The sequence below is a fragment of the Anoplophora glabripennis genome, unplaced genomic scaffold (assembly GCF_000390285.2).
Source record: "Anoplophora glabripennis isolate ALB-LARVAE unplaced genomic scaffold, Agla_2.0 scaffold57, whole genome shotgun sequence".
Lineage (NCBI taxonomy): Eukaryota > Metazoa > Arthropoda > Insecta > Coleoptera > Cerambycidae > Anoplophora > Anoplophora glabripennis.
In genome coordinates this window covers 1,388,815-1,415,652 of record NW_019416296.1, presented here as the reverse complement: position 1 = coordinate 1,415,652, position 26,838 = coordinate 1,388,815, and the positions used below count along the sequence as shown (strand labels likewise).

The 26,838-nt window shown below is 30.9% G+C and overlaps 3 protein-coding genes across 3 annotated transcripts; 1 reads left to right on the top strand and 2 right to left on the bottom strand.

Annotated features, from left to right (window-relative positions):
• Positions 1–55: 55 nt before the first annotated feature.
• Positions 56–15,313, top strand: LOC108917529 (egl nine homolog 3). Its single transcript, XM_018724170.1, has 5 exons — positions 56–171; positions 257–1,132; positions 11,784–11,954; positions 12,090–12,252; positions 14,265–15,313. Exons 2-5 carry the CDS (start codon positions 323–325, stop codon positions 14,291–14,293), a joined length of 1,173 nt encoding a protein of 390 aa, XP_018579686.1. The 5' UTR covers positions 56–171; positions 257–322; the 3' UTR covers positions 14,294–15,313.
• Positions 15,153–26,825, bottom strand: LOC108917528 (DNA polymerase epsilon subunit 2). The gene is made up of 11 exons (XM_018724169.1): positions 26,715–26,825; positions 26,503–26,665; positions 26,052–26,443; positions 25,846–25,965; positions 25,629–25,770; positions 21,459–21,694; positions 21,223–21,406; positions 20,989–21,165; positions 20,758–20,927; positions 18,459–18,701; positions 15,153–15,652 (listed from the first exon to the last, which is right to left on the bottom strand). The coding sequence occupies exons 1-9, from the start codon at positions 26,783–26,785 to the stop codon at positions 20,850–20,852; spliced, it is 1,563 nt and encodes a 520-aa protein (XP_018579685.1). The 5' UTR covers positions 26,786–26,825; the 3' UTR covers positions 15,153–15,652; positions 18,459–18,701; positions 20,758–20,849.
• LOC108917530 (DNA-directed RNA polymerase III subunit RPC4-like) lies at positions 23,636–24,692 on the bottom strand. The gene has a single exon (XM_018724171.1). The coding sequence runs from the start codon at positions 24,637–24,639 to the stop codon at positions 23,740–23,742; it is 900 nt and encodes a 299-aa protein (XP_018579687.1). The 5' UTR covers positions 24,640–24,692; the 3' UTR covers positions 23,636–23,739.
• Positions 26,826–26,838: the final 13 nt, after the last annotated feature.

Here is a 26,838-nt window from a genome sequence, read left to right as displayed (position 1 = left end):
AATAAAAAGATAAGATGTGTTAAAAAGATGTCATAGTCAATAAGTGAATTGCGAATTATGCACCCAAAAACGTGAAATCAAAGAGAATCGTGTAGCTCTTTCAAAGTTATTTATATCTAGAGAAAGTAGTTATCAAATGGATAAATTCGTGATAAAAAGTTGACTCGTCAGGTAAAAATATGGTTGTGTTTGTCTGAAATTTGCATTTATATCCATTACTTTTGCAACATCGCAATTAACAGCTGATTTCTTGCAGGTGCGGCCCCCTGTCGGTGGAAAATAATTTCGTTCATGTTAGTTCTACAAATACTTTTCAAATAAAATGAGTGCGTTAGATGCTGCTGGAGCGGCAATAAATAAATGTGGTGTATGTGGTATTAGCGAAAACTTATTACGTTGTGCTCGTTGTAAAATAACTTTTTATTGTTCTAAAGATCATCAGAAGCAAGATTGGAAAAAACACAAAGGTACGTGTTCGAAGTCTCAAAAAGTTGATTCTGTAGAAAAAAAATACGGCCATATAGTGAGTAATCAAACGTCTACTGTACTACCTAGTGAGGGGAGTTCAGAAAACGAAATACTAAGTTCTCTGGGTGAAAACTTGTCCCCAAATAACAATTTTTTGGATGAGAAATCCACGACTGAAAAATCGTTAGTGTCAGATAGGTCTGTGATGCCTATAAGCGGAGAAAATATTGTCCAATCCAAGAGAAAAAATATCAAAGACTTTCCAGAAATAAATTTAAATTCTGGCATGCCTCCGTTTCAAAATAATTTTCATGACGATTACTTGGAAGAAATGTGTCGAAGTGTTGTCCATGATTTGACTAACTACGGTGTATGTGTATTAGACAATTTCATTGGTGCTGAGAGAGGTAAGGTAATACTTTCGGAAGTGTTAGAAATACAAGCGAAGGGTGTATTCCGTGATGGACAGTTAGTTTCGTCAAAAGGAAATAAAGAGGATCCAAAAACGATAAGGAGTGATCAGATTTACTGGGTGGACGGCAAGGAGCCTTATTGTGCAAATATTGGTTTTCTTATAAGTCAAGTGGATGCTGTCATTATGAGAGCTAATCGAATGGCCAATAATGGGAAACTGGGACAATATAACATTAATGGTAGAACTAAGGTAAGATTTTGTTGAACAGATGTTACTGAAAATTTATTGCCTCAGTTTTACCTACATGTATAAATGTAACTCATTATCTACGCAATTCATCTTCATAGAGATCTAACTTTTGAAAATATAATTTTAAGTTTGTAGGTTATCTGATTAGATACTTGTTTTTCATTGATTTTAGATATATCTTTATTTACAACTGTAGCGCAATTTTATAATTTGTTAAGTACCTACATTTCAATTTTACAGCTTTATACTCGTACAGTACCTCTGATTTGATTTTTTCCAGATATACCTAACATATTAAATAATTTGGAAAAAATGCGCAATAAATAAGTGATTTTTATTTTTATGTCAATGAAATCGTCTATATGTAAATACCAATATATTTTTGTCACATTTTGTAAATATGGTATATAATATAAGAATAAAATATATTTATTTAAAATATTACATGTCTCTCATCTCTAATCAGAATAATATCGTTTATTTTCTATCTTCAAAAAAAAAAAGGAAAAGATCAAATGCACCAATTTTTTATGACCATTATAAAAATATAGGTCATTTAACGTTTTTTTAAAACTAAATTTAAAAAAATAAATGCTCTGAGAGAAATGGTTAAAAATTTCCTTCAAAATTTAGGTAATTATCACATTAACTCTTCTATATATTGTGGATAATTAAATATTTATTTGTTTAATTTTCTAAATAATTTTTTAAAAGCAAAAATGACACTTGAGCTAAAAGTATATTTTTCTTAATCTGTTTAGGCATCATTACTATAAAATAATTACAAATATTACTTACATTTGCCAGATTTCTCATAAACATCAAGTTTGATAAAGCAAAATAAATATAATATAGTGTAATCAAGACACACTCCAAGGAAATTTATTTCATTTGTTGGTATAGGTATTTTCCTCAACAAAATTTAACAAGTAAGTTTACTAACCTGTAGTTTTTAAACAAAATAGATACCTAGGTACATACTGAATAACTTTCTTATTGGTTAGTTAGTTTCTTCTGAATTTATTTATTTATTTGTTCAAAGAGAAACCACTACACAAATTGATAAATAGCCATAAACTAGGCACATATAACAATTATAATTATGAATTTAATAATTATTCATATACACTAGTGGTAAAAAGTTGAATTGTCCAAAGATTTACTAAAAGTATGTCCAATGTTAAAGTTCATATGCCCAAGTACATATTTAGTGTTTTGATAAAAATTATAAATATAGAAATGTGTAGATAAATAAGTAAATATATTTGCAGATGAATTAAAATAGGAGATTCATTGTGACGTATCGATTCTTGGCGATTAAATAAGATAGCTTAAAAAAACAATTCTAATTAAATATTTAAATGGCTGCGGTGAAAGAAAGATAAAAAAAAGCTCGGTGTTTATTGCTTTAAAGAGACGGCGACGCGGCAACAAAGAGTTTAACAGATAGGTAATTCGATTACAATGAAAGTTAAACCAGTGGTATCGGTGGTTATACTGCAATTTTGTTTGTAAACAAAATAGGTGCCGGCAACGTACGCCGTCGAACATTTCCAGCGAGCACGGGTATTCCCTGGTTCCATTCAATGGTAGTAACGAAATTATCTGATCGTGTGTCATCTCGTTTTTGCACACGATAGCGCGCAACGCTTCCTCTCTCTTTTGCTGGGCGGTTTGTGGCATGAGGAAAGTCACGTACGCATTTCGTCTTATTGTTTCCCTAAATATGGATATTTATTTTTAGACTTCGGAAAAAAATATTGTTATATGTTAACGTGCGTACTAATTGGGACAAAGAATCTCCTTTGGTATTTAATGAAAGGGATAATAAAAAATTCAAATATCTAGGTAGTAAATAAGCATTTACCCGTGACGAAATGAAAAAAAATTGAAAGAAATTCCTTTAGTTGCAAAATTGGTTTTGTTTACTATTTTTACACACATTTGTTTCTATTGAACTCTGTTTTGTAAAACCGATGCTTAGATACATGCTAGTAACTGCCCACAAAATTTCGATATTTAAAATGTTTTGAATACAAAACATTTAACATATTTCCTGGTGTGGCCTTTTATTGTTAAAGATCTTTCATAATTTCAATAGATTATAACATAGGCAGCTTTCGCGTGACATTTTACATATCGATTTAAAAATGTTGGATATGGAAAGAGGTGATCTTTTAGGTAATTATTACGTAGCCAATCGAAAAGTTGTGTACCTACCCAATATTAAGTTTAATATGTATTAAAATATTAAATGGATTAAAACAATAGACACGGATTTTAAAATATTTATTTGACAAAAAGAATAGAGAGAATATGTTCGTGATCTGTATGAATAATCTTTGATGATACATTTTTTCAAAATAAAATTCAAACGGGCGAAAAACTCGGGGAAAAAGGAAAACTTCTATTTTATTTATTTTACGAAAAAAGTGATTTTCTTTAAAAAATAATCTAGTTTTAATCAAATGTAGAAAAATGTTTAAGTAAGCAAAAATATACAGGTATATTTTACAAAGAAACGATGTTATGTTTCTACATAGTGATTTTATTCTCAAAATTGAATAATGTATCAGTTAAGAAATACGTAAATAACAATTCTTTTTCAATATTTAATATGTACAGGATGTCCACATATCATCTTAATTGTAGGTATGAATAACAAAAAATGTTTAAGTTGAAATTCTGGCATTTTGGGTAAACAGTAAACGCAAAAGAATATTTCCTATGTATGTATCTAGGTAAAATAGGTAAAATCTATTTGTCTCACGTTGAAAAATTTTATTAAGGAAAGTTATTCACAATAAAAATATATGCCCATGTGTCAAGTTGAAACCGTAAAAGTAGGCCGATGGCTTCCAAATTTGAATTGTAGACGATTTTTTATAATTAAATTTTTTGGTATATTGTAGGAAGGTAGGTACTTTACCTAAACCGAGACACAAACAAAAAATATATTTTTCGTTCCTTACATATTATATTAATTTATAACTAAATAGAATCGTTCCTCAAAACTTCTGCAGAAAATTTTTTGTTACAGCAATATTAAGACGATATGTGAACACCTTGTATACAGTATATAGTGATTCAGCCATAATGTCAAGGGAAGATAGGGAAAAATTAGTAGAATACGAATACGCTATTAAAAAAATTAAAATCCATATTTACGCCGAAAAAATATTTTCAAATCATTATTTAAACCCCTTGGACCGCTTCTGACCGCTAATCCACAAAGGTTCATGGACCTTGACCCACGGTATACGTAGTGAACGATAAATAAACACATCTTTTTACCTAGAATAGACACATGAATGAATAAGAAATTTTTTACAGTTTAAATATTAACAAGAATTTTTATTTGTTAATAACAAATGTATAACGATAATAATTGATTGGGAGTGTTAGATTATTACAATGTAGAGTTTTTAATATTGTTAATGTTTTCACTATGTTTTATAATTGAATATGAGTTTTTAGAATCATGTTCAATTAATTATTCTGTTTGTAGTACGCATACCTAGTGACTTATTGCTTTTCAAAGAGTAGTGTGGTGATGATAAAAATGTCAGGACCTACAACTAAAAAAAACCACTCATTTGTCTATAGCACTTTGTTAATAAAGTTGCGAAGTAGGGTGTCGAATTAACGGGAGTTAAGGGGTAAATCTAATCATTTCCTAATACAGGGTGTATTTGGCCCACTTAAAATAATTACATTTGAACAAAAATAGAATGATTTAACAAGAATGATTGTTTTTCTTTCATAAAATGTAAAACAAAAAGTTTTCCCTCTTTTAATACCATTGAAGGAATTTTCCTAGGGGGAGGCCGAGAGCCAGTTTATTGAACAATTATTATGTGAAATCGTGGTTTCAGAAATACCAAGAATGCTTAAACCGATGAATTTAGTGCAAAAACTCAATGGCCAAAAGTGGCCTAAAGTGACTCAAGCTGACTGTTTTACACTAAACGCCTTAATTATCTAAACAAAAATACCTAATATACTTATTTTTGGTTTAATTTTTATATGAATTAAAACTATACATAAACTTGCAGCATGCCTCCCTGGCGACGCCCATGACGGTAATTATCTCTGTACAGTACGATGCGTACCTATTTATTTCCTATTTTAGGTTTATCAACTGAGGTTTGGCTGCTATTTAATTAAATTTGGTTTGGTTAAAAAGGTATGAGGCATTCGATTGGGATTTAATTAAGTAAGGATATAGTTAAGTAAAGTACCTAAGCACAAGGTTGATGTAAAGAAATATCTCGGAAGTCCAAGACCGAGACCGAGACGTTCAAAGTCTACAAATAAAAAACCAGCAATCAGTGCGCATTCAAGGCAGTTTTCTATATAAATTTTTTGTTTTTCAATAAGTACATCGTACGTTATCATTACATTCGTTATTGTTCCATGTTGTTACTGATGGAGCGATTAAATACGTTTTCAGTAAAATATGCAAGTTTCATTAGAAAAAATAATAAATTTTGCAGACAAATGATGATAAAAAAAAAATTTAATGTCGCGAAATCTATTTGATACATCCTTGAAGAATCTCTTAATTTTTTTCTCCAAATATTTCATCGCTTTTGTGTGATCTCGGAAATAGTGCATTTAATTTAAATAGACATAGAATTTATAATTATTGCGTTAACATATTCATTTTAACTGCAAAAGCTTGATCGAAATAATTTAGACCCCTGTATTCATTATTGAATACTGATTTATATCATAGTTTTATAGTTATTATAAAAATGATTAATTTGTTAGTTTAGTGTGTTTCGTTTAAAGTTCATCAATTCGTAGAGTCACAACAATAACATTTGTATACAAGGCGATTCATAATTAGGTTTGAAAAATGGCTCCAAAGCTACGTTAGATCAGAACAAAGCAATTATTAACCAAATGAGGTGTATTTGGCACCAAAATGCTTCCTTAAAGTTACAGGGCTTAAGGGAATATCAGCTTACTTTTTACCTAAAACATAAAGGCTGTTGAGAACACCTTAAAGAGTTTTTTGTTTTTTATTTTTTTTTATTTGTGCTTTTTGGTGTCATTTTATTTATTGTAAAAAAGGCCCGTAACTAATGAATTAAAATTCTTTTTTGTAAGGAACTGTCTAAGCGAAATGCAACAGTATACGTTTTTACAAGAAACAAAGTGACATTTCAAAAAACATTACGTTTTCTCAAATTTTCTGCCAACAAAAAAGATATAACAAGAATAAAACACTGTTTCGGGTGGTTTAAGCGACGTCTGTATTTTACATAAAACTAAGCTTATATCCATGTTTGCTTATTCCAAAAGCTCCCTGTTCCAAATTTCATAAAAAATATCTTAAAAAGTGATTGAGTTATCATAAAAAATTAAACAAAAAATTTATTTCAATTTCGTAACTTTTTAGGAACCGTTTTGGTAGTTCTTTAGGTTAATTATTGCTGTTTTGATCTGAGAAATCTTTGATTTATTTTTTTTTATGTTTACTTATATCATACCCTACAATGTTGCTATATTGAAAATAAAGATAAAATATAGCGTATTTGTTCAGCTTTAGCCTCGGGTTTTTATATTGGAGAAGCAAACAAATTAAATTGGGGTTAATCTATTATTTGTATCTACTATACGAGGTTTGATCAAAAAGTAACTGGGAATATTTATTTAATCCTCAATTTTTATCCAATCCCCTAAAAAATAGCCACCCTGTGATATTATACACGTATGCCAACGTAGTTTCCAGTTTGAGAAACACTGGCTGAACGCCTCTTTAGGTATCGTCTTGAGCATGGTTTGCGATTTTGCCTTTATCTCATCTATTGTTGAAAAACATTGTCCTTTGAGTATCTTTTGAGTTTGGGAAATAGGAAAAAGTCACAGGGTCAGTCCGGAGAATAGGGTGGTTGCGGCATCACAACGGTGTTGTGTGTCGCCAGGATCTATTGCGGATAAGCAAAGCGGCATGCGTTGGTGCGTTGTCTTGGTGCAAAATCCACGAATTGTCTGTTGTCTTCGTGTCGTTTTCTCCTGGTTGCTTCACGAAAACTACTCAAAACATGTAGGTAGTACTGTTTTTAACTGTTAAATGTTAAAAATTCGTGATGAACTTTTTCATTGTAGGCGAAGAAAACGGTTACAAGGACCTTCACATTTGACCAGATCTCGCGTCATCTTCAATGTCTTCTTGGCCTTCCTGAAAACATTTGTACCATAGACCACATTTGTACCATTGCTAAACGCGTGGTTGTGACATATTATGATCGCCAAAGGCCTTCTTTAATATTTTGACGACTTCGCTGTACTTAATTCCGTTTTTAACACAAAATGTCAGACAAAAACATATTCGCTCGCTAAACACGAACTCATGGCGATTTCCATTGACACACTGAGTGTGCACCGAGTATATTTCCATCTCTTATTATCACTGTAGATAATACAGGATGGATATACACTGAATGCGCACTCAGTGCATCAATGGAAATCGCTATTAAGCGTAGTAGCTGCCTATAAATTGACAGGAACGTCACTAATGTAAGTGCTACCAATACAAAAAAAAGTATCAGCTGGATTGACAAGATACAATACGTGCAATTTGAAAATTCCCGTTACTTTTTGCTCAAACCTCGTATACACGACTGTAAATCTCAAAGTTCATGCATGCGTAAACCGAATATCTGTCGAATCAAATAGATACAATTTGGAATGTGGTGTTCCATTTTATTTGCGATACAGTTTAACCACAAATTTTGGTGGTTTGTTTATTTTCACATTTACTGCGTTGTTTTCGATATAAATAAATAACATTCTTTATTAGATAATGAAATGATAAAGCAATCGATTTTCTGTAAGTGGATTTACTTAGTTTCTCAATTTATTTTAAGTTATTTTACACATTATTATTATGCACACTTATATTACAGGTATGAATCATTAGTTTTATTGAGTATTATCTGTTGATTAATTATTTTCTAATGTAATGTAGATATGTGTTGTTATAATAAAACAATATTTCTCCAACAGAGTGCAGTAGCGCTGTAGCAAATTATGTATTTAAGTAAAATTGTTGCCGTCTTACTAATAAATTTTTAATGATTTTGCATTTACCAAAGTCAATTGACAATTATCGTTTTCTGCGAATAAGTATTGTTTGGTCTTGGTGCCTCTGTATAGATTGTTTTCACGTTATCTGAGAAGTCAAACTTATTTTCACTTTTGAAGACTGAATCTTGATCAAGGTCGATGTAAAAATCGAAATCTCGGCTGTAGAAAGTATTCTAATAAGCGCGATACTGATACGCCTCAAATTTCTTATTTATAAATTTAAATCTACGACATACCTTTTGAAAATATTGGTTTATAAGCGAATACGTGTACTTTTAATGACTTTCAAACCACAAAATAATATTTATATTACAATATTTCTTTGAAAACATTAAATGCTATTTCTCGTTAAAACCGCATGGGAAACTGACATAATGTTTACATAAGTCATATTCACCTCTGGCTAATAATACGCTGTTTTAAACGTGTACCTACCTTTTATTTTTAACGCTAAAACCGATGCTAAAATATTTTCCACATTGCACGAATTTCGCTACTCTACCTTTTATCGCAGTACGGTTCTGTACCGTTTGTTTATAGAAAGTTCCCTTAGATGATTTTATCTAAATTATGATGTATTGTTTTATTTTTTATCTGTCTCGCCATTTTAATTAACTAATCTTTATGCTTACTCCGGCACGTACGAGATAGCATTAAGTATTGTATGTAGGTACGTTTCTTGTAAATGATAATGTATGGGAATTTGGACGGGAAAGGGTAAGTGTTGCATAATGAAGTTCTAATTAATCGATGCAGATGAAATAGTTTGTAAGAAAATAAACACGTATCTCTTGCATCTGCATCAATTAATTAAGAATTGCTGAACCATAACAATATAATTGTATACGTTAATTTGGTTTTCCCATTCCAAATATTAGATAATGTCTAAGATTATATTATAATCTTAGTTGTGTGCTTTGAACATTAATTTTATGAGAAAAAAAGTGGAATATGTAATTATAGGCACTAGCGATAAAGTCAACAGTAATACCTCTACATTGTATAAAACGTAAATGTATAAGTAACAAAATAGACAATGATCAGTGATCACAAATAGAAAACAAAACCGATTTTCCTCCTGCTTTTCATTTTTAATGGTGGATTAAATGTTCAGCTCCAGCTGGAATCATGAAATATGATTCAGGGGAAGTTACTCGATGTCGGAACACGCCTTAAATATTTTTAACTACAATTAATCGTACCCATCGCTAGAAGTGCACTCACGTTTTTTTTTTGTCCAAATTGTAATAAATAAAAAGTGACTTGGATGTAGCTGTCGTCACGTAGGCAAAGCCATGAATAGACGTCCATACAAATGTTGATTTAAAGTGGAGCTGAAAGCATACACAAGGTGTGTGTGTAAACGTGTTGCTACTACGTGTGTGTAGTATTTTATTATTTTTGGTCTACGTGACAATGAACAGCGCGCCAGTCAAAAATATAACAAATGATAGGGACATCGTATATTTACTAACATTGATAATTGGTATATAGCACCATGTATACCCTTGTTTATTTATATTTTTTTATGTGTGGGAAAATTTACATAGCGATTTATTTTTAGGCTCCTCGTTAGAAGTGTTCTCGGTTACTGGCATTTGCATTTCGCACTGATTTTTAATTGATGCTCGTTCTCCCGTTTCTAATCGCTTCATAGAAGTGATGTCACATGTTTTAGGAATAACTTTTTTTTAATTTATTCGGTTACTTAAAATAACATCGTATAATTAACAGTTACTATTTAAAAATAGTTACGGCTTAAGTGGAATAGTCATTATAATTTTAAAATAAGATTTAGATTTTTGTCACAACCAAGTCAGTAACCATATTTAATCAAAGTCATTACTATTAAAATAATATAAATTACTTTTGCGCTTAAGTCTTGACGGAACTGACTCTTAAATTTATTTTTACTTTATAATTAATCGTAGGTACGTGTAGATATTTGAAATATTTATATTAGACAATGGGACACCTTGAAATTAATTTGAATATGGAGTTTCTCTTATTTATAAAATGCGGACGGATTGGTTTGCAAAGTTTTTTTTTTGATAAACTTATAATTGCGGTTTTATAAGAAAATACAAAAAAAACGGTTGTTTCAACGCATCTGATCATTCCACTCATTTCCTTTTTCAAGTGTGCTTCACGACACGTAGGCTCAAAATGTTGTAATCCCAGAAAAATCCAATAACAATTCTGATTTATACAGGGCGATATTATATATTTTTTAATATTTGCAAGCTTCTTTGATATGATGAAGTTTAAAGATAAATTTGATAAATTGGAGTTTATTTATATCGACTTTAAGTCGTTTCATAGGGTTAATTTTGCAAGACGTTAGAATCCGAAAGGTCCCTGATCGATATCATACTGGGTGTTTCCTTGGGAAAATTTTATCTTCTAATTTTATTATCTAAACATTCTGAAATTTCACTTTCGTTTTGTTGCTTTCAAATATATTGTCAAATTTCATCAGGATTACTGATTTACAAATGACAAAACCGTGTAGAAAAGTATAAAATTTCATGGAAGGAAGATTATTTGATAATTTAATTAACCACACAACTAATGGCAATGAAAATATTGTTAAAATAGGTTGTATGATGTCTTTTTTTTAATATCCTTTTTATTTTGTCATGTGTTTATATTACATATTTATTATTTATTATATATTTTTATGTTTTATGGATACTTGTTATTTCAACTCTATTTTTGTGTTCTATTGAATAAAAAAATACAAAAGCCACTTGTCTTTGAAATAGCTATTATCTCCTTTATACAGAGTGATTCATATAAAACTCCCCAGACCAATAATGTGATAACGGAGAGATTTTTTGAATCCGTAAAAGTTATTGATATAGCTCCTTGATGGTGTGAAATAAAACTTCAAGTAGAATTTTTTCGAAGCAAATTGAAGGTGCATGAAGTCAAAAGAACTTTCCTTGATTTTCAATAATTTTTGAGGCAACTCAAAATAATTTTGGAGGCTTAACCATGGTTTGTATTAATATATCAAACAGTAAAACTTAAACTAAAAGTCTTTACAGAATATTTAATTTAAATCTGTATAAAATTTTTATTGATTGGTGTACATTTCTATTATTATAAACTTAGATATTGCCATTGAAAATTTACTATTTTAATTTAATAACCAATCTCTCGAAACCTTTTAGTCTTAAGTTTTATTATTGTTTTAAGCAGGGATTCATTGCAAATTTTAGACTTGAAAATTACCATAGAGACCTTTATTTGATTGTGGTAAGAATTAGCAAATTTTTGAACTAGAAAAGGTGATATAGGCAAAACACAGAATTTCTACAAAAAATTTTTTGACCACTGCCATCTAGTTTCCTTTGGAAACAATCTGCTTTTACAGAATCAAAAAAATCTCTTTCCATTATCGAGTTATATAACCAGGGAATTTTATATTATCGAATCAGATTGCTGTAATATTTTTTTTTTAGATTTAGAGTATTAGATTTATTTGTTTTAAATTAAAATTGAGCATATTTCCTATTTAAAATACAATGTAGTCCTTTAAATTGTGCAGGCGATGATTGCCTGTTACCCTGGTCTGGGATCACACTACGTCAAACATGTGGACAACCCAAACAGGGATGGGCGGTGCATTACGGCGATTTATTATTTAAATCTCAACTGGGACGTCCGTACCTATGGTGGCCTCTTGCGGATATTCCCACAGGGATGGCTGGAGGACAAAGTAAGTAAAAAACGTCTTAAAATGTATAACTTCAATCGAATTGAATCCCAAAAATCTAATTTTCTTTCATTCTGTTGTAAATTATATGCATTATTGGCCTACAGTGGTGAATAACATTTCCTGTGCTATTTTCAGGTTGCAGATATAGAACCCCTATTTGATAGATTGTTATTCTTTTGGTCGGACCGAAGAAACCCCCACGAAGTACAACCAGCGTATCAAACTCGTTACGCTATTACTCTCTGGTACTTTGATGCTGCGGAAAGAGCAGAAGCACTTAGGCGCTACGAAAGAGAGAGTAAGTAAGATATTGAATATTTAAGATGTCTGTCTATAGCATTTCCCGATTTATAGGTGTATGTACGCAATAAGTAAAAAACAAAATTGCTGATTAAATGGAACATTATAAACGTGAATATTTTAAAACTATAACTTCGTCAAAGTTTCAAGGCTTGAGCTAGCTACGTGTTTTTTAGGTGACAATTTTTGAAATTTTATCAATTCTATCCAAAATATAATAACATTATTCTGCACCATTCGAAATGCCCCCTGCACCAATTTCTATAAAGAATTACTTATTTTTAAATTTTATATCCAAATTTAAAAGTGTATTCCTAGTACAAATATTTTTATTTATTTCAATGAATCTATGTACTTTTGATTCATTTAACATCAAGAAAAAGGACTGCAATTTTATTATAACTTTACTTGCACAACCACTATTTAAAAAAAATTACAGTTGCAGTAAGTCGAGTCAAAGGGTGTAGAATAATGTCGTGTTATAAGATTTTGCATAGACAAATTGGTAATACAGGGTGTCCCGAAATTCATGCAACAAAATTTGGTCACAGATTCTTAGGACTTTAAGGGACCCGTATTTTTTATTTTTGCCAAGCGCCCCCCTCTTTCGAAGTTACAGCCCCCTGAAGTCCGCCCCTAAGAATAATCTTTTTTTTTATATTTCAGAACTCTGTATTGTACGAGAATCATTAAATTTGGTACACAGGGGTTTTATGACATGTGGAATTTGATGGTGTAACGTTTTTTGGCGGGGAACCCCCTTAAGACAATTTTTTGTGGGCTCCCTTGTCTTTGGAGCCAAAAAAATTTGGTGGAATATTTAAATTTCTTAAAAATTATCAGTCCACTAGAACGCCATTAAATTTACAAACTTTTTGTCTCTTTATACTTTTTTCGTAAAACGCAATGCTTTCGAGAAAAATGTCAAAATGTGATCGAATGCATATCGTGATTCGCCATTTTCCTCAAAAACATTGCGTTTTACAAAACAAATATCAAGAGACAAAAAAGTTTCTAAATTCAATGGCTTTCTAGCTAACTAATAATTAAAAAAAAAAAATCAAATTTGCGACCAAATTTTTCTGGTTCCAAAGACAAGGGGGCCCACGAAAAAGTGTCTTAAGGGGGTTTCTCGCCAAAAAGCGTAGCACTGTGAGATTCCACATGTCATAAAACCCCTGTGTACCAAATTTAGTGATTCTCGTACATCATGGTTTTGAGATATAAAAAAAGACTTCCGGGCCAGTTGGCAAAAAGAAAAAATACAGGTCCCCTAAATTTGCCTTCAGAATCTATGACCAAATTTTGTTGCATGAACCCTGTATAGTATAGTACAGTAGCAGGTTTAGACTGGAATTTTGAGGAATGTTGTAGTTTCCAAAATTGTACATTTTTAAAATCTAATAATTTGGATTTTCAATTCTCTTTCACAATTTTTTTTCCCAAAGAATTTACTTTTATTCCTTAAACTAGCCTTCAAATATCTGAATATCTATTTTCTTATAACCTGATAAAACGTCAGTGTTTATTTTTTATTTAGATTTATATTGCGAAACCAGTTATAATCAATTTCGATGAAGTATAATTATTATCAGTTAATTAGAAAATTCTTGTTTGATAAAAATGATAACAGAATTGTGTCATACTCATTTTAGCTCCTTTTTATTATTTTGTGTATATACAGGGTGTAACTGTGAATGGAGGTCATATTTTTGTCTTTTGGAAACACGACATAAGTTTATTTTCGTAAATTCCGTTGTGAGAACAATTTTTTTTTTTTTAATTCTTTGTTTTCGTAATTTTAATATCCTGCCGCACCGGGGCACACTTATATTTACAAACTAAACACAGTGCTTTAAAAAAATAGCAACAAATATTTGAAATGATTTCAGAGGAACACATACTAAAAACACTGACATCTTAATGTTACATCCTGTATGTACAAAACCTTTAAAAATTTAATAGCAAAGAGGTAAACACCTGGATATAATGGGACCTTTTTAATTCTAGGAAAATCCTTACCTACGCAGTCGAAATGATGTCGACGTAAGAATCACAAGTGATTAAATTGTTATACAGTTTATGAACAGTTCACATGAAGAACATTTATTTATGATTACGTCCTATGTAAATACCTGTGAATTTTTATATATCTAAGACTATTTGTTAGTTTGATAGGCGACGTGTGATATTTTAAAAAAAATTGCCAATAGTTTTTGTGCATGTTCAGTTTCATACATTGTATTGTTTAGTCGGTATTAAAACTACTTAATTTAAGTGTATTGATAAAATACAAAGTCGATATATATTTTAATACTACATGTATATAATCTGTAGATGATTAGCACTGTATATATAAATGAAAGTATACACTTCTCTTATAGATTTGTTTTTAATTTATCATTATCATTATATTACCACTAGAGTTATATTAAATTTGGTAGTGCCTCTAATCGATTGCATATTTCAGGCAATGTGCAATATCCACAACATGACAAATTAGTTTTCGTCATAAACATAGGGATTTATAGAAACCCAGTAGATACTGATATCTTTATTTTGCTCATGAATTAATTACAGTTTTTGTACTTAAGTAATCCTCGAGATGGAGAGGACTAGGTTTTATTGTCGATATTCAGACTGGCAATGTTTAAAGTTGCAACTTTTGCACGTTGGTACACCTGTAGGATATTTTGTCCCAAGAATCTGTAAGAAACTCATATTTAGTGCTTTATTGTAAAATAATAATTGGTCTGTGCTTGAACGGAGGCTGGCCCTCTGTGAAATAGGCTGGACCAGACTGAAACTTTTGAGGACTTCTACCAAATTTGATGAGTTATTCTAACAAATGAAAGTAGTCAATAATTGCCATTTTAATAAATTATTGTTATTTAAGTGTTTTTTTTTTTTTGTAAGTTATAAGAACATGACTATGAGTTACGAGTAAAATTAAGACTTTCTTATATTATCTACCAAATGTAAAATTTGTTATAACAAAGGGTCATTTATTTCCCTATTTAATAATGTAATCGTTCTTGAATAAAAACCTTTTTTACGAGTCTATGTTTTTAGAAAATCCTTCAAAAATTATTTTTCGTTAAACATTTGATAAACAGCTACACAATTTCCCTGAAGCTTACCTGAAACCAACAAATATTGCAAGAAAACCGATAGTAGCGCCGAGTATTTGCACATAAGAATTATTGTAAAAATATATTAACGTCCAACATGCTGCTACAGTTACACACATACAAGTTGCTACTATAACTATGATACTCCGTTGATTTACTGTGAATCCATTTTTCCATTTTACTTTGCCGCCGCTACATATGTTGTATTCACATTTGCAAATCTCACATCTTGCAATTTTATTCTTGGTCGCATCCTGCATTAACCACCTATGTAATAAAAAAAATTCATGAAATAATTATTTGAACAGATTTTATTAAAAAGTATATCTGCTAATCTAATTACAAATAAGTTGTTTTTGGTATATTGATATTAATATTTATTTTTTCCTATTTATTAAGGTATTACCTATGTCATCTATGAAACAATTAAATATTAATTAAACCCAATAGGAACTGTCGTGGTTTTATGGAACTGTTTTTTCCTAATAAAAAATCTCGTACTGACAAAACAAATAAAAATTATAAATAATTACTCTTAAACGTTTAAAAAATGATCTATTTTCGTTTTCAAAATTGATATTACTTTTTAATAGAGATGGGCACTTTTCGGAAAAGTGTGTTACGGACAAGTCGGGAAAAATACTTCCGACTTGAATCTAATAAGGCACCTATGAGTGACGTCATGTTTTCACTGCTTGAGGGTACACAAAGCAAAATATTTTATTCTAATGAATATGTGTCGATATATTTTATTTATTACCTACCATTAGATTTTTTTATAAACTGGTTTCTAATTTTCCCCGGACAACCAATACACTTATTTAAATGTTTTTCCATCCTACTGGAATTCTTAAAAATTGTTTTTGAGCACAAGTTACTTTTATAATGATTTTTACTCAATTCGGAAAAATATAACCAAACTGTTGATTTTGGCGTCATACTTCATTTATAAACTATTTGTGTATTAAATATTAAATTAAGAATCAACTGATTACTATTTACTAATCGTTAACTTTGCCAAAAATAATAAAATATCGACATATTTTTAAAATGTCAGTTTCAGTTAAACAATTACCAACAAAATTACAAGAAAATGGCTAAATATCTTTAATTCTACATATACCATCCTCAAAAATTTTTTGCAGGAATTATGAATGCAACAAATGATGGACATGTTCAGCTGACATGTCCGCGGCACATCTCTACTTTTTAATAAATTTATATTTTTTTTTTTACTGTTTTCAGTGTGACTATTTTGGTTAGGCAAAAAGTTTCATAAAGTAGGCCTTGATTTAGCATTTTAGTGGAAAGGTTTTTTTAAATATTTCTCCTAGTTCTGTATGCACACAGTCCAAATTCAAAAACCAGTGGCGGAGAAACAAAGATATCGTTTCCTTATTTAAAGTAAAATAGCCTCTTCTAGTTAATGAAGGACATACCTTTGGACCAACGAATTGGAAACTGGTTTCAAATGGACGGGACCCCAGCATATTTTGGCCAGGTAAGTTCGTGAAAGACTGACAAACCACTACCAAAACAGATGTATTGGTCAGAATGATCTCATACTTTGGCCACTTAGATCACCTAATCTAAATATTTTAGATTATTTTATTTGGAGCAAACTAAAAAATGAGGTTTACCTATGCTGTTGCTATAGCGCATAGAGACCAGCTAGTGCAAAGGCCTGCACTAATTTGAAGCAAAATCCAGTTTTAATCAGAGCTGCTGTGAATTCTATAACCAAAAGATGCCAAAAATTCATTGACATGTAGACATTTTGAGCAATTGATTTAATTAATTTGTTTTTCATTTAACTTTACTGTGTACCAAATTTGAATAAATTTGATGAAGCGGTTTTCTAGATATTTAAAAAAATTGTTTTGTTTTTGTTAATTTCAACATCTTGTATCTCATAAACAGTGGCTTTCTGCACCTCTGTTCATAAAGCAAAGTGATGTTAATTATTTGGTATTTTCCCGAAGTTTGTCTATTAAACTCTGGACCACCCAAATTTATTTTATTTTTCCATATTTCAATGCTTTGTTTACTTATATATCTCATAATTCATAAACGATTCATTTTTCGACAAAAATAGAATGTTTTTACATCCGGAATGTTTCAGACCGTTATAAAATGTATTCATATTATCAATTAATTCAGTGGCGTAGAAGTGTTACTTTCAATAAGGAAACAATATCCTTGTTTCTCCGCCACTGGTTTTTGAATTTAGACTGTGTGCATACAGAACTAGGAGAAATATTTGAAAAAAAGTGTACCAAATTTGGCTAAATTTGATGAAGCGGTTTTCCAGTTATTTAAAAAAATTGTTTTATTTTTGTTAATTTCAACACCCTATATCTCATAAACGGTGGCTTTCTGGACCTATGTTCATAGAGCAAAACCAAGCAAATCTGTTGATTACATCAATAATAAATTATTCAACAGTGACAAAATTTTCTTAAAAAACTATTATTTTCCATCCCGTTAAGTATAAAAGCAACAAGCTCCATGTAATTTTTTATTATTGATTGATAATATAATTCTTCTAATTCTAACAATCAATCATTTTTTAAATTCCAAGAATGTACTAATCAATCATAATCATAACTACAGTCACAATGCAGCCATTGTGATTGTAACTGCCGTTTCCCACGGTAATAAAATGCAGTACGTGCCATTTGTTAATAGTTGAAAAAAACTGGGATTGTGTAGCAACATAGATTACCTTGTATATAAAAAAATTCAATACTTTCCCACCATTGCTCAACACTAAAATTGAAATTATCCATGACTTAAGTCAAAAATCGAGTAGGATGTCATTTTGTCTTATTAGAATTAACGGATAAAATTGCTGAAGTACAGTATTAAAAAATACTCAATCACCTTTACTTGAACGAGGCTTTTAGGGCTTTGTATGTAATAAATTTGTATCGATAATTACGTGACTGAAGTCGTAAGTCATACAAATGAGTTACGAGCAAGAAAATGCACAACATTTTATCATTTTCGTTACTGTATAACTTTTGCGTGTTACACTAATAAGTAATAATTAATGAAAGAACTCTATTTATACCTTGTAAGGCACTGGTGATGAACGCTGGATACATCTCCTTTACAAAGGCATGGTTCGATGAGTGCATCTTTTTTATCTCTATCGTAACATATCCAGCAATCTTTTGTAAGTGGAACTGTATTCACTTCAACCGTAATATTTATATCGCCAAGTGAGTTTTCCGATAAACTAGGTTGGTTAAGTGAATTTAATAGTCCAATTGGATTCAGAATTACTTCTGATGACTGCATTTAACTGAAGGCGCTGAAAAAAATTCATAGAATTCCAATTTTTCTAAGGAATGAATAAAGATTCTGAAGTGGTTGCTGATTCCACTTTGAACTGCACGAAAAGACTATTAAAAAGAGAATTATACTCTTTTTGTACATTGAACATATAACAAAGTGGATTCAGATCATATTTTAATATTTTCTTTGAACCAAACTTTAAATAATTACCTCTGGATTTGAGAAAGACCACTTTCAAACCGGGTATAAATCACCACTGGTACACTCGAAATATTAGAGTATAACAATAACAAAGTTATATTGGCATGCCTTTTTTGTGAACTTTTATTAGTTTATTAATGGTTATTGTACCCTTTTTTGTACAAATCAATGTTATAAATGAAATTAAGAAACAAACTTCTTTAGGCATCAGTAATTGTTAACAAGAATACTATGTTTTGCTAATCAGTAATCAATGCTGTGTCAAAAAATAAATTATTATACAGGGTGTCGCGCTTAAATATGATATAAGCCTGCAACTTCTTTATTTTTTGGCCGATTATTATTTTTTTTTATGAAATGTTGGGTAAAAAAAACTATCTGAGTGTGATTCTGCTGTTCTTTTTATTAATGCAATACACGGCCAACTAGTGCTCGTCTGAAAATGTATCGAATTTGATGAAACTTGGTGATAATGAATGAGAATACATAATGTTTCGCTTTTAAAATCGCTAATACCAATTAGCTGTTTTGACGTCAAAAAAACGCGTCCTAGTTGGCAGTGAATTGCATTAATAAAAACAGCATCTTTACAGTTAGTTCTTTTTATACTACATTCTAATAAAAAAAATTTGAAATCGGTCAAAAAACAAAGAAGCTACAGGCTTGTATCACATTTAAGTGTGACACCCTGTATATGGCTAATTTCAGTGTTAATATTAAGTATACTTTTATGGTTAGCTTAAACAACCTTTTGTACAAATGTATGAAATCATAGAATATGTAACAAAATATTGCTTACACAAAAATGCATTTAGAAAATATTTCAGTGCATTCTAAGAACTTTATAGTTACAGAGTCCTATTCATGTATAATTATAAATATCTATAAAAAAGTACAAAATATTTGTACTAGGACTGTCAAGTAATGCTTCAAATTCCACAACTTCGAACATTTTCGGTTGACCAAGGAGTTCTTTGTCACCACTTCTAAAATGTGAAAACCAATATTCACTCATTGATGACTTTCAGCAGCACATTTCTTTAAATTAAACAGGAAAAGTTAAATTTTTATCGTTAATATAGTTAAAGAAGTGTCCAATGCGATATTGCATAAGTTACGCCATCTATTGACTGATGCAGCAACTCGGCATTGAAATATTTGAAAAACATGTTTCCATATTTATTTAACCATACCCATATGCAGGTCTGGTCGAACCAAACATGGAGGTGGTAGAAATGTATATGTCCAGTTGAAGAATGGGAGCGTGGGCAAACGAAATCTAACAGAACTGCATTAGACCACTGGGCAATAAATCTCAGCTGTTGACCAATTGCTCAGCAGTGCAGTGCAGCAATGCGGAATTTGGTGTGATTCAGGTAATTTTAATTTTTTATAGGCACCTTCTATTAATCATTAACATTACAATTGCAAAATGGAGAAATAATATTATTATAACATGGCATTTTGGAGACCTTTTCAAACAAAACAAAACGAAATTTACCATCAATATAATAAAATTGTTTGAGGACATAAATATTTATGTAAATATGTAGTTGGCTAAATGAACATATAATAGAAATTTTCTACACATTAGCTTTGTTCCAAGTGCATTAGAATTAGTTTCCAACAGTCCGACGCAATCGCATTTGCTTCAAAACAATGAATTTTGAACCTTATGTAAGCTTTATATCCATATGCGCATGCGTCTGACTGTTGGAAACTGTTTTGGATTCTACTAGGAACAAAGCTATTATATACAACTTATAATTTTTTACATTTAGCATAAAACTTTTTTAGGGACGCCTATGAGTCATTAAATTTTATTGTCAGGCGTTTTTTTACATATTCAACTGACTTCCGAAAGACTATACCTGCTTCTTAAAGTTATTTTTGTGAATATATACTGGTCCTATCAAAAAAATATAAATCCTGTTAGTTTTATTTAAACGTATAAAAGTATAAATTACAATTCACAATCATCCAATGAATCCGTAAAAGGTGTGTATGATTTAAATTGAAAACCACTCTCACAGAAAGATCCCTAAAATAAAAGTAATGAATTTATAACTACCATAGGTAATTAGACAAAGTAAATTACTCACAGGATTAACAACATGACATCCTTTATGTTTTCCTTGATAAGCCTCGGATTTGTCACCAATAACGATTAGATCTGGCAGGGGATATAATCTTAAGCAGTAGTCAAAATCCCAATGGACAGTCAGAGAATTTAAAGATAAAGGACTTAGATGTCCTTGATTGATCACAGTCCTTACAACCTATAAGAAATTGTTATCTCTTCAAGTGCGTATTCAAGTTATTCGTGAAATACCTACACAGTCAGCTATTTCATCTTTCGCGGGTTTGTACAAAGTTGCTTGTAGTAATTTAGGTACAATATCTGCTCTGAATAATACTATCTCTTTTGTGCAATATTGTAATCTACACGGGTTTGTAGCAAATATGGATTTTGGTACCATCTTACTAAAGTCACTAGTTACGTACTTAGGCAATGGTAATCTAAAAACTAAAAAATATACAGTATACACAATTAAAATGTATAAATACATACCTTGGTACAAGATGAGGTGTACATGGATCAATCAAACCTGGTACAAAGACAAACTGACTTACATTAACGATATTTGGAAATTTCGATATCATCTCTGCTAATTTTTTGAATAATTTTTTTAAAGTATCCATCACTTCACTACCATGTGATTCCGACATGAAATTTCCCATAAAAACGAAGGCTATCGGTGGGGAAGCCTGTATTCCCTCAAACAGATACTCTAATTTTTCAAATATCTGAAATTCATTGTACAATATCGTTTAGGTCCTTATTTTATATGCAAAAAAAAGAAATTATTCAAAACATGTTTATGTAAATATTTCCATATTTAGACAATGTACAGTATGTCTACGGTTAGAGTGGATTCTTGATTAAAATTTTTGCTCGTCTTTAAAATGCGGTTGGCATGGAGAACTTTCATCTTGCATGTACAAGGTGATCAGAAAATCATTAAATATAAAAGTCGTTCAAGAATACTTTTGTTATTAAAAGTATCCATATGCAGATTATACATGGTGTTCCTAAATAAGTGTCGCAACGGAAAACTGTAAATTCCTCTTGAAAAAAGAAACATTCTTTTCCTCTTCCATTTTTCTCTCCGGGCTTTCATTTTCGAGATACACGGTGTCAAAACTTTATTTTTTTTTTAGTTTTTCGCCAATATCTTGGGAATCGTTTGAACTACAGGACTGAGCTTTTGTACACACATTAGCACTATTAATAGCTACTTTTTCGCACCCTTCTCGAATTCATTGGACGTGCCAGTGGTGGAGATTTTAAGGTATCGTAAGGGTTTTTCCCCCCCTAAATTTTACGCCACTGGAAAAATTGACTTTTGACAGCAAATTCTAAAGCGCCAATGAATTTTACACAATAAGAGTTCTCTTGGTTCATTGCTCTAAAGTCAACCGTTTTCAAGAAAAATGACTTTTTATGAACAAAAGCAAACATTTTGCTAACGTTTCGAAAATCTTTTGTAATTCAAAAAATAGGTAGTAATAATTAACAATTTTAACGAAATTTAACAACAGATAGGATTTTAACTTTTTTTTATCAATTTGGCGAGTAAAATTTACAGAAACTGTTCAAAATTACGTCCGTTGGCTTGAATGCACGCATTACATCTTCTAATCATGTTTCTTTCTGCCGCTGCGGCTTCACCTCTATCGGTCAACTTTTCGATAGTATTGACATGGATTTCATAAACGATGCATTTCGTTCTCCGGATGTTCTGTTCAGTTACTTGCACTTGCAAAATGTTCAAAATGCAAAATGCAAAATGTAAAAAATTTTCGAAACGTTAGCAAAATGTTTGCTTTTGTTCATAAAAAGTCATTTTTCTTGAAAACGGTTGACTTTAGAGCAATGAACCAAGAGAACTCTTATTGTGTAAAATTCATTGGCGCTTTAGAATTTGCTGTCAAAAGTCAATTTTTCCAGTGGCGTAAAATTTAGGGGGGGAAAACCCTTACGATACCTTAAAATCTCCACCACTGGCACGTCCAATGAATTCGAGAAGGGTGCGAAAAAGTAGCTACTAATAGTGGTAATGTGTGTACAAAAGCTCAGTCCTGTAGTTCAAACGATTCCTAAGATAATGGCGAAAAACTAAAAAAAAATTAAAGTTTTGACACCGTGTATCTCGAAAACGAAAGCCCGGAGAGAAAAATGGAAGAGGAAAATTATGTTTCTTTTTTCAAGAGGAATTTACAGTTTTCCGTTGCGACACTTATTTAGGAACACCCTATATATCGATGTCGAGCCTTGAGCGTCCATACTTCCAAAATATCAGTAGTATTCCTAATTTCCAGTATGTTCAAGGATAAAATCTGTATATTCACTATAAACTCAACTATTTTTAGCAAAAATTTCCTCCCAACGGTCCTTGCAGTTCTTTGAATTGAAAACTACATTTAAAGCCTCGTCTGGTTGGAGACCTGCCTGATAGTGCAATAACATTTATTTTTGAATGTATGGAAGGTGTAATATTTTTCGCTTACTAATTTGGAATTAGCATTGCATATCACTACAAGTTAAATAAGATTTTTGAGCAGAAAATTTGAGAAAAATATGTAATCAAAAAAATTTAGTTATATAAAAAATCTTTTTATTAAAATAATTATTATTCTATACATATTTCTATTTGTACATTATATTATCTATGTATAAAATTTGTACATTACAACAAAAATTAAATAAAAATATACTAAAACAAATTAAGAATATATGCAGTCGATATGTGTTTCTTCTATATCTTATTAGAAAAATAATGTTCCAATAACTATTTTAAAAGACTATGCCACGACGGATTTAACAAAAACCTATTCTGGATTTTGTTTAGAACTGTCGCTACAGATCCGTCTGTATTTTCAACATTTATTGAAACTACATCCTCTGTAAATGTTTCAAGTTCGGATGGTTCGAGTTCATATTTGATGCTTCCAATATAAACGTCGAGTTTTCCAGATCTTCGAACACAAAGTTTTCCTATTTTTCCTTCTGGTAAATCCGTCAACTTACAATCTACAACCTTTTTCTCTGTTTTACTTTGCATCCCCAAAGAATCCGGTAACTGCCACAATGTGACTGTAGGGTTCTTATTAGAGATTTCTTGATTGGTATTCTGGCACTGGAAATTACTTGAAAAGTCTGTAAGTTCATTTTTAACTTCATCTTTTAGTGTTTCTTTTAATAAATCTTGCGAGTTCCAATTTATCGGTGCAAAAGCAGGATTACTCTCTTTAGAGTCATCCTCGTCACTTGCTTCATCAAATTTAAACAAATAATTTGGAATTTCTTTTTCTGCTTCTTTGGGCACCGGAGGAGTCTTATTTACATTTATATGAGGTTTTTCAACGTCCTTTACATAAACCTTTTTTTCTGGAATCCTATTTAAATCACCAATACCTTCTGAAAATACTCCGGTAGATTGTACAAATCTATGTTTTTGTATATTTTGAGACTGACGATTTTCTCTAGCCGCTTTATCTCTCTTGGAAACCTCTTTTGTTTTCTCTTTGTTCCTAACAACATTTAAATTGGGTTTGTATATTTTTTTTGGTAACTTACTTCCACCGAGGCTTAGATCGCGAGGCAGTCGCAGCGACTGTAATCTGGGCCCTCCGGAATTTTCCTTGATGAAATCTTTAACGTCGAATTTGTTTAATTTCTTCGTTTCCATAATAAATTCAAATCAACACAACTAAATTTTCCTGTTTGTTGATTTTATTTTGACATATGGTTGACAACTGACATACACATAAACCACAGATCAAGAATGTCTTTTCTTGATCTGTGATATAAACCATAGAACAAGGCCAACAAGGGGGGCTTTCGTTTTGGCAAAAATAGTACCTATTAGCAACTAATATCAGTTCAGAGTAACTCTAAGTTCCTATTAGTTACTAATAGCTTCTATTTTTGCCAAATCGAAAGGCCCTAAGACTTGTACAAGAAACACCGCGTGTTAAAAAGTGTAGACACTGTGGAGAGAAAAAGCGATAATTTGAGTACTCGCTCCTTCTCTTTCTGTAATCGTTGAGGAAGGAGTTCCGTTAGCCAATTACATGCCTGTGCGAGAAAGAAATATAGTACCCAAACTACATCTTTCTCTATCTATCCTTAGTCTACACTGATTACAATCAGTAAGCCAAGTATAACATAATATTTTCTTAATTCTCATTGGTTGTTTACTGATTGCAATGTCAATATCATAGAACACAGGACACAGGTAATTACTTGACAAAAAATGCAAAACCCCTCTATTCATGTCCTGGGATTCTTAAACCGAGGCAACATTTCAGGTGTGTAATGCTCCGCAGTTGCCCCAGACCGAGAAGAGTCTTTCCTTTGTTGTGCTATCTGTCTTACTAACCCCTTTCGGCGAAAATCCGAACACAAATCTGAAGAAAGTTAAATCTCTGAGGACATGGGAACTTCCAGACATACCACCCTGTATATCATCCTCCGAGAATGTGTTATAGAATAAAGTGTGAACCTGGCCAAATACATATAAATGTTAGGCCATCAATTGAGAAGAAGAAGAAGGTAATTACCTAAGGACATTGGTAAATTTGTACATGCTAAAGGCCACCATAGACTGTGCGTTTTACATTGTGAAGATTATACGCACGGTGCGAATTAAAAAAAAATAGCAATAAAACAACTTACCAAAGGGTGGTCAAACCATACATCAGAAAAAAACATAATCATTTCACTTTTATTCCTGATTAGGTGCTCTTTCAATCTCTGAGAATCCTTCAGTGGGACACTCGATAAGCCACCAAAATAGTTTATGTTTCCGAAAGAATGTCTAAAATGATAAAATCAATACTATATTCCAAATTTTAAAAAAAAATGTAATAAAAATGTTTAATAAATAACCTACCTTGAATCTTTATATTCTTCTCCAGGAGGTAAAACTATTGTTGATACATGTAAAATCTTATCCTCATAATAACCATTAACAAGTACAAAAATATTTTCGACAAAAAATCCTCCATGGTACCTGAAATAGTTTATCACTCCTCATTTAAAACCAAAATAAATATACCAAATATTAAAGTAGCTGATTGAAAAATAGTTAATACTAACTTAGCATGGGTTAAATCTAGTTGGACTATACCAGTTGGGTCTTCTAAATAATATTTTCCTTCAGTTACTTGCAGTATAGAGCCTAATATTAGAGTACGGTCTAAAGTAACATAAGACAATGTTAATAAATAATCAACAGTCTGTAATTTTAACTGGTCCCTTCCACTGTCCGAGATTTTGTGTAAAAAATTTCTTTTTGTTCTTTGCAGGATTGTAGAATATCTCTCTAAAAACATTTTTGCTTTTACATCTGCACTGGCCAACATTTTTGATTTAGCGTTATCGATAAAATACATTTTTCTGTCTGGATTGTATTTAAGTTTAGGAAAGTCAAAGGCATTTATTACATTAAACACTGTTTCATGACGATCATATCCTGAATGTAAGCAAACCTAAAATAAATAAACAGGTAATTTAATATTAATTTAAATTGTAATTCATGAACATATACTTCAATTGCACGATCTATATGTTCCCTTTCAATACTCCTATCTGATAGGCACTGCGTTTCCAAACTATTGCATATATCCTTAACAATGTTGTTAAAAGTTGAATCTTTGTCTAATTCAACCCCTTCTCTCGAACACTTGTCAATTATTAATGCACAAAATTCGCTAAAAATTGTTAGTGATATTTTAATTAAGAAAAAATAAGTATACATACCGTCTGACACTAAAACCGCTAAGTTTTAATGCACTATGTAACTTATTTTTTAACTTTTCGCTTGAAGACATTCTGAAACTGAATGAATTCTGAAATTATAACCTAAAAAGACAAAACAAATTAT

Bases quoted from the DNA above. Each gene is read 5' to 3' on its own strand.
- LOC108917529 (XM_018724170.1), top strand. From the start codon at position 323: ATGAGTGCGTTAGATGCTGCTGGAGCGGCAATAAATAAATGTGGTGTA. The intron at 11,955-12,089 runs GTAAGTAAAAAA...TGCTATTTTCAG, and splicing joins AGGGATGGCTGGAGGACAAA to GTTGCAGATATAGAACCCCT. The intron at 12,253-14,264 runs GTAAGTAAGATA...TTTTAATTCTAG, and splicing joins TAGGCGCTACGAAAGAGAGA to GAAAATCCTTACCTACGCAG.
- LOC108917530 (XM_018724171.1), bottom strand. From the start codon at position 24,639: ATGGAAACGAAGAAATTAAACAAATTCGACGTTAAAGATTTCATCAAG.
- LOC108917528 (XM_018724169.1), bottom strand. From the start codon at position 26,785: ATGTCTTCAAGCGAAAAGTTAAAAAATAAGTTACATAGTGCATTAAAA. The intron at 26,666-26,714 runs GTATGTATACTT...AACAATTTTTAG, and splicing joins AGCGGTTTTAGTGTCAGACG to CGAATTTTGTGCATTAATAA. The intron at 26,444-26,502 runs GTATATGTTCAT...TATTTATTTTAG, and splicing joins ATATAGATCGTGCAATTGAA to GTTTGCTTACATTCAGGATA.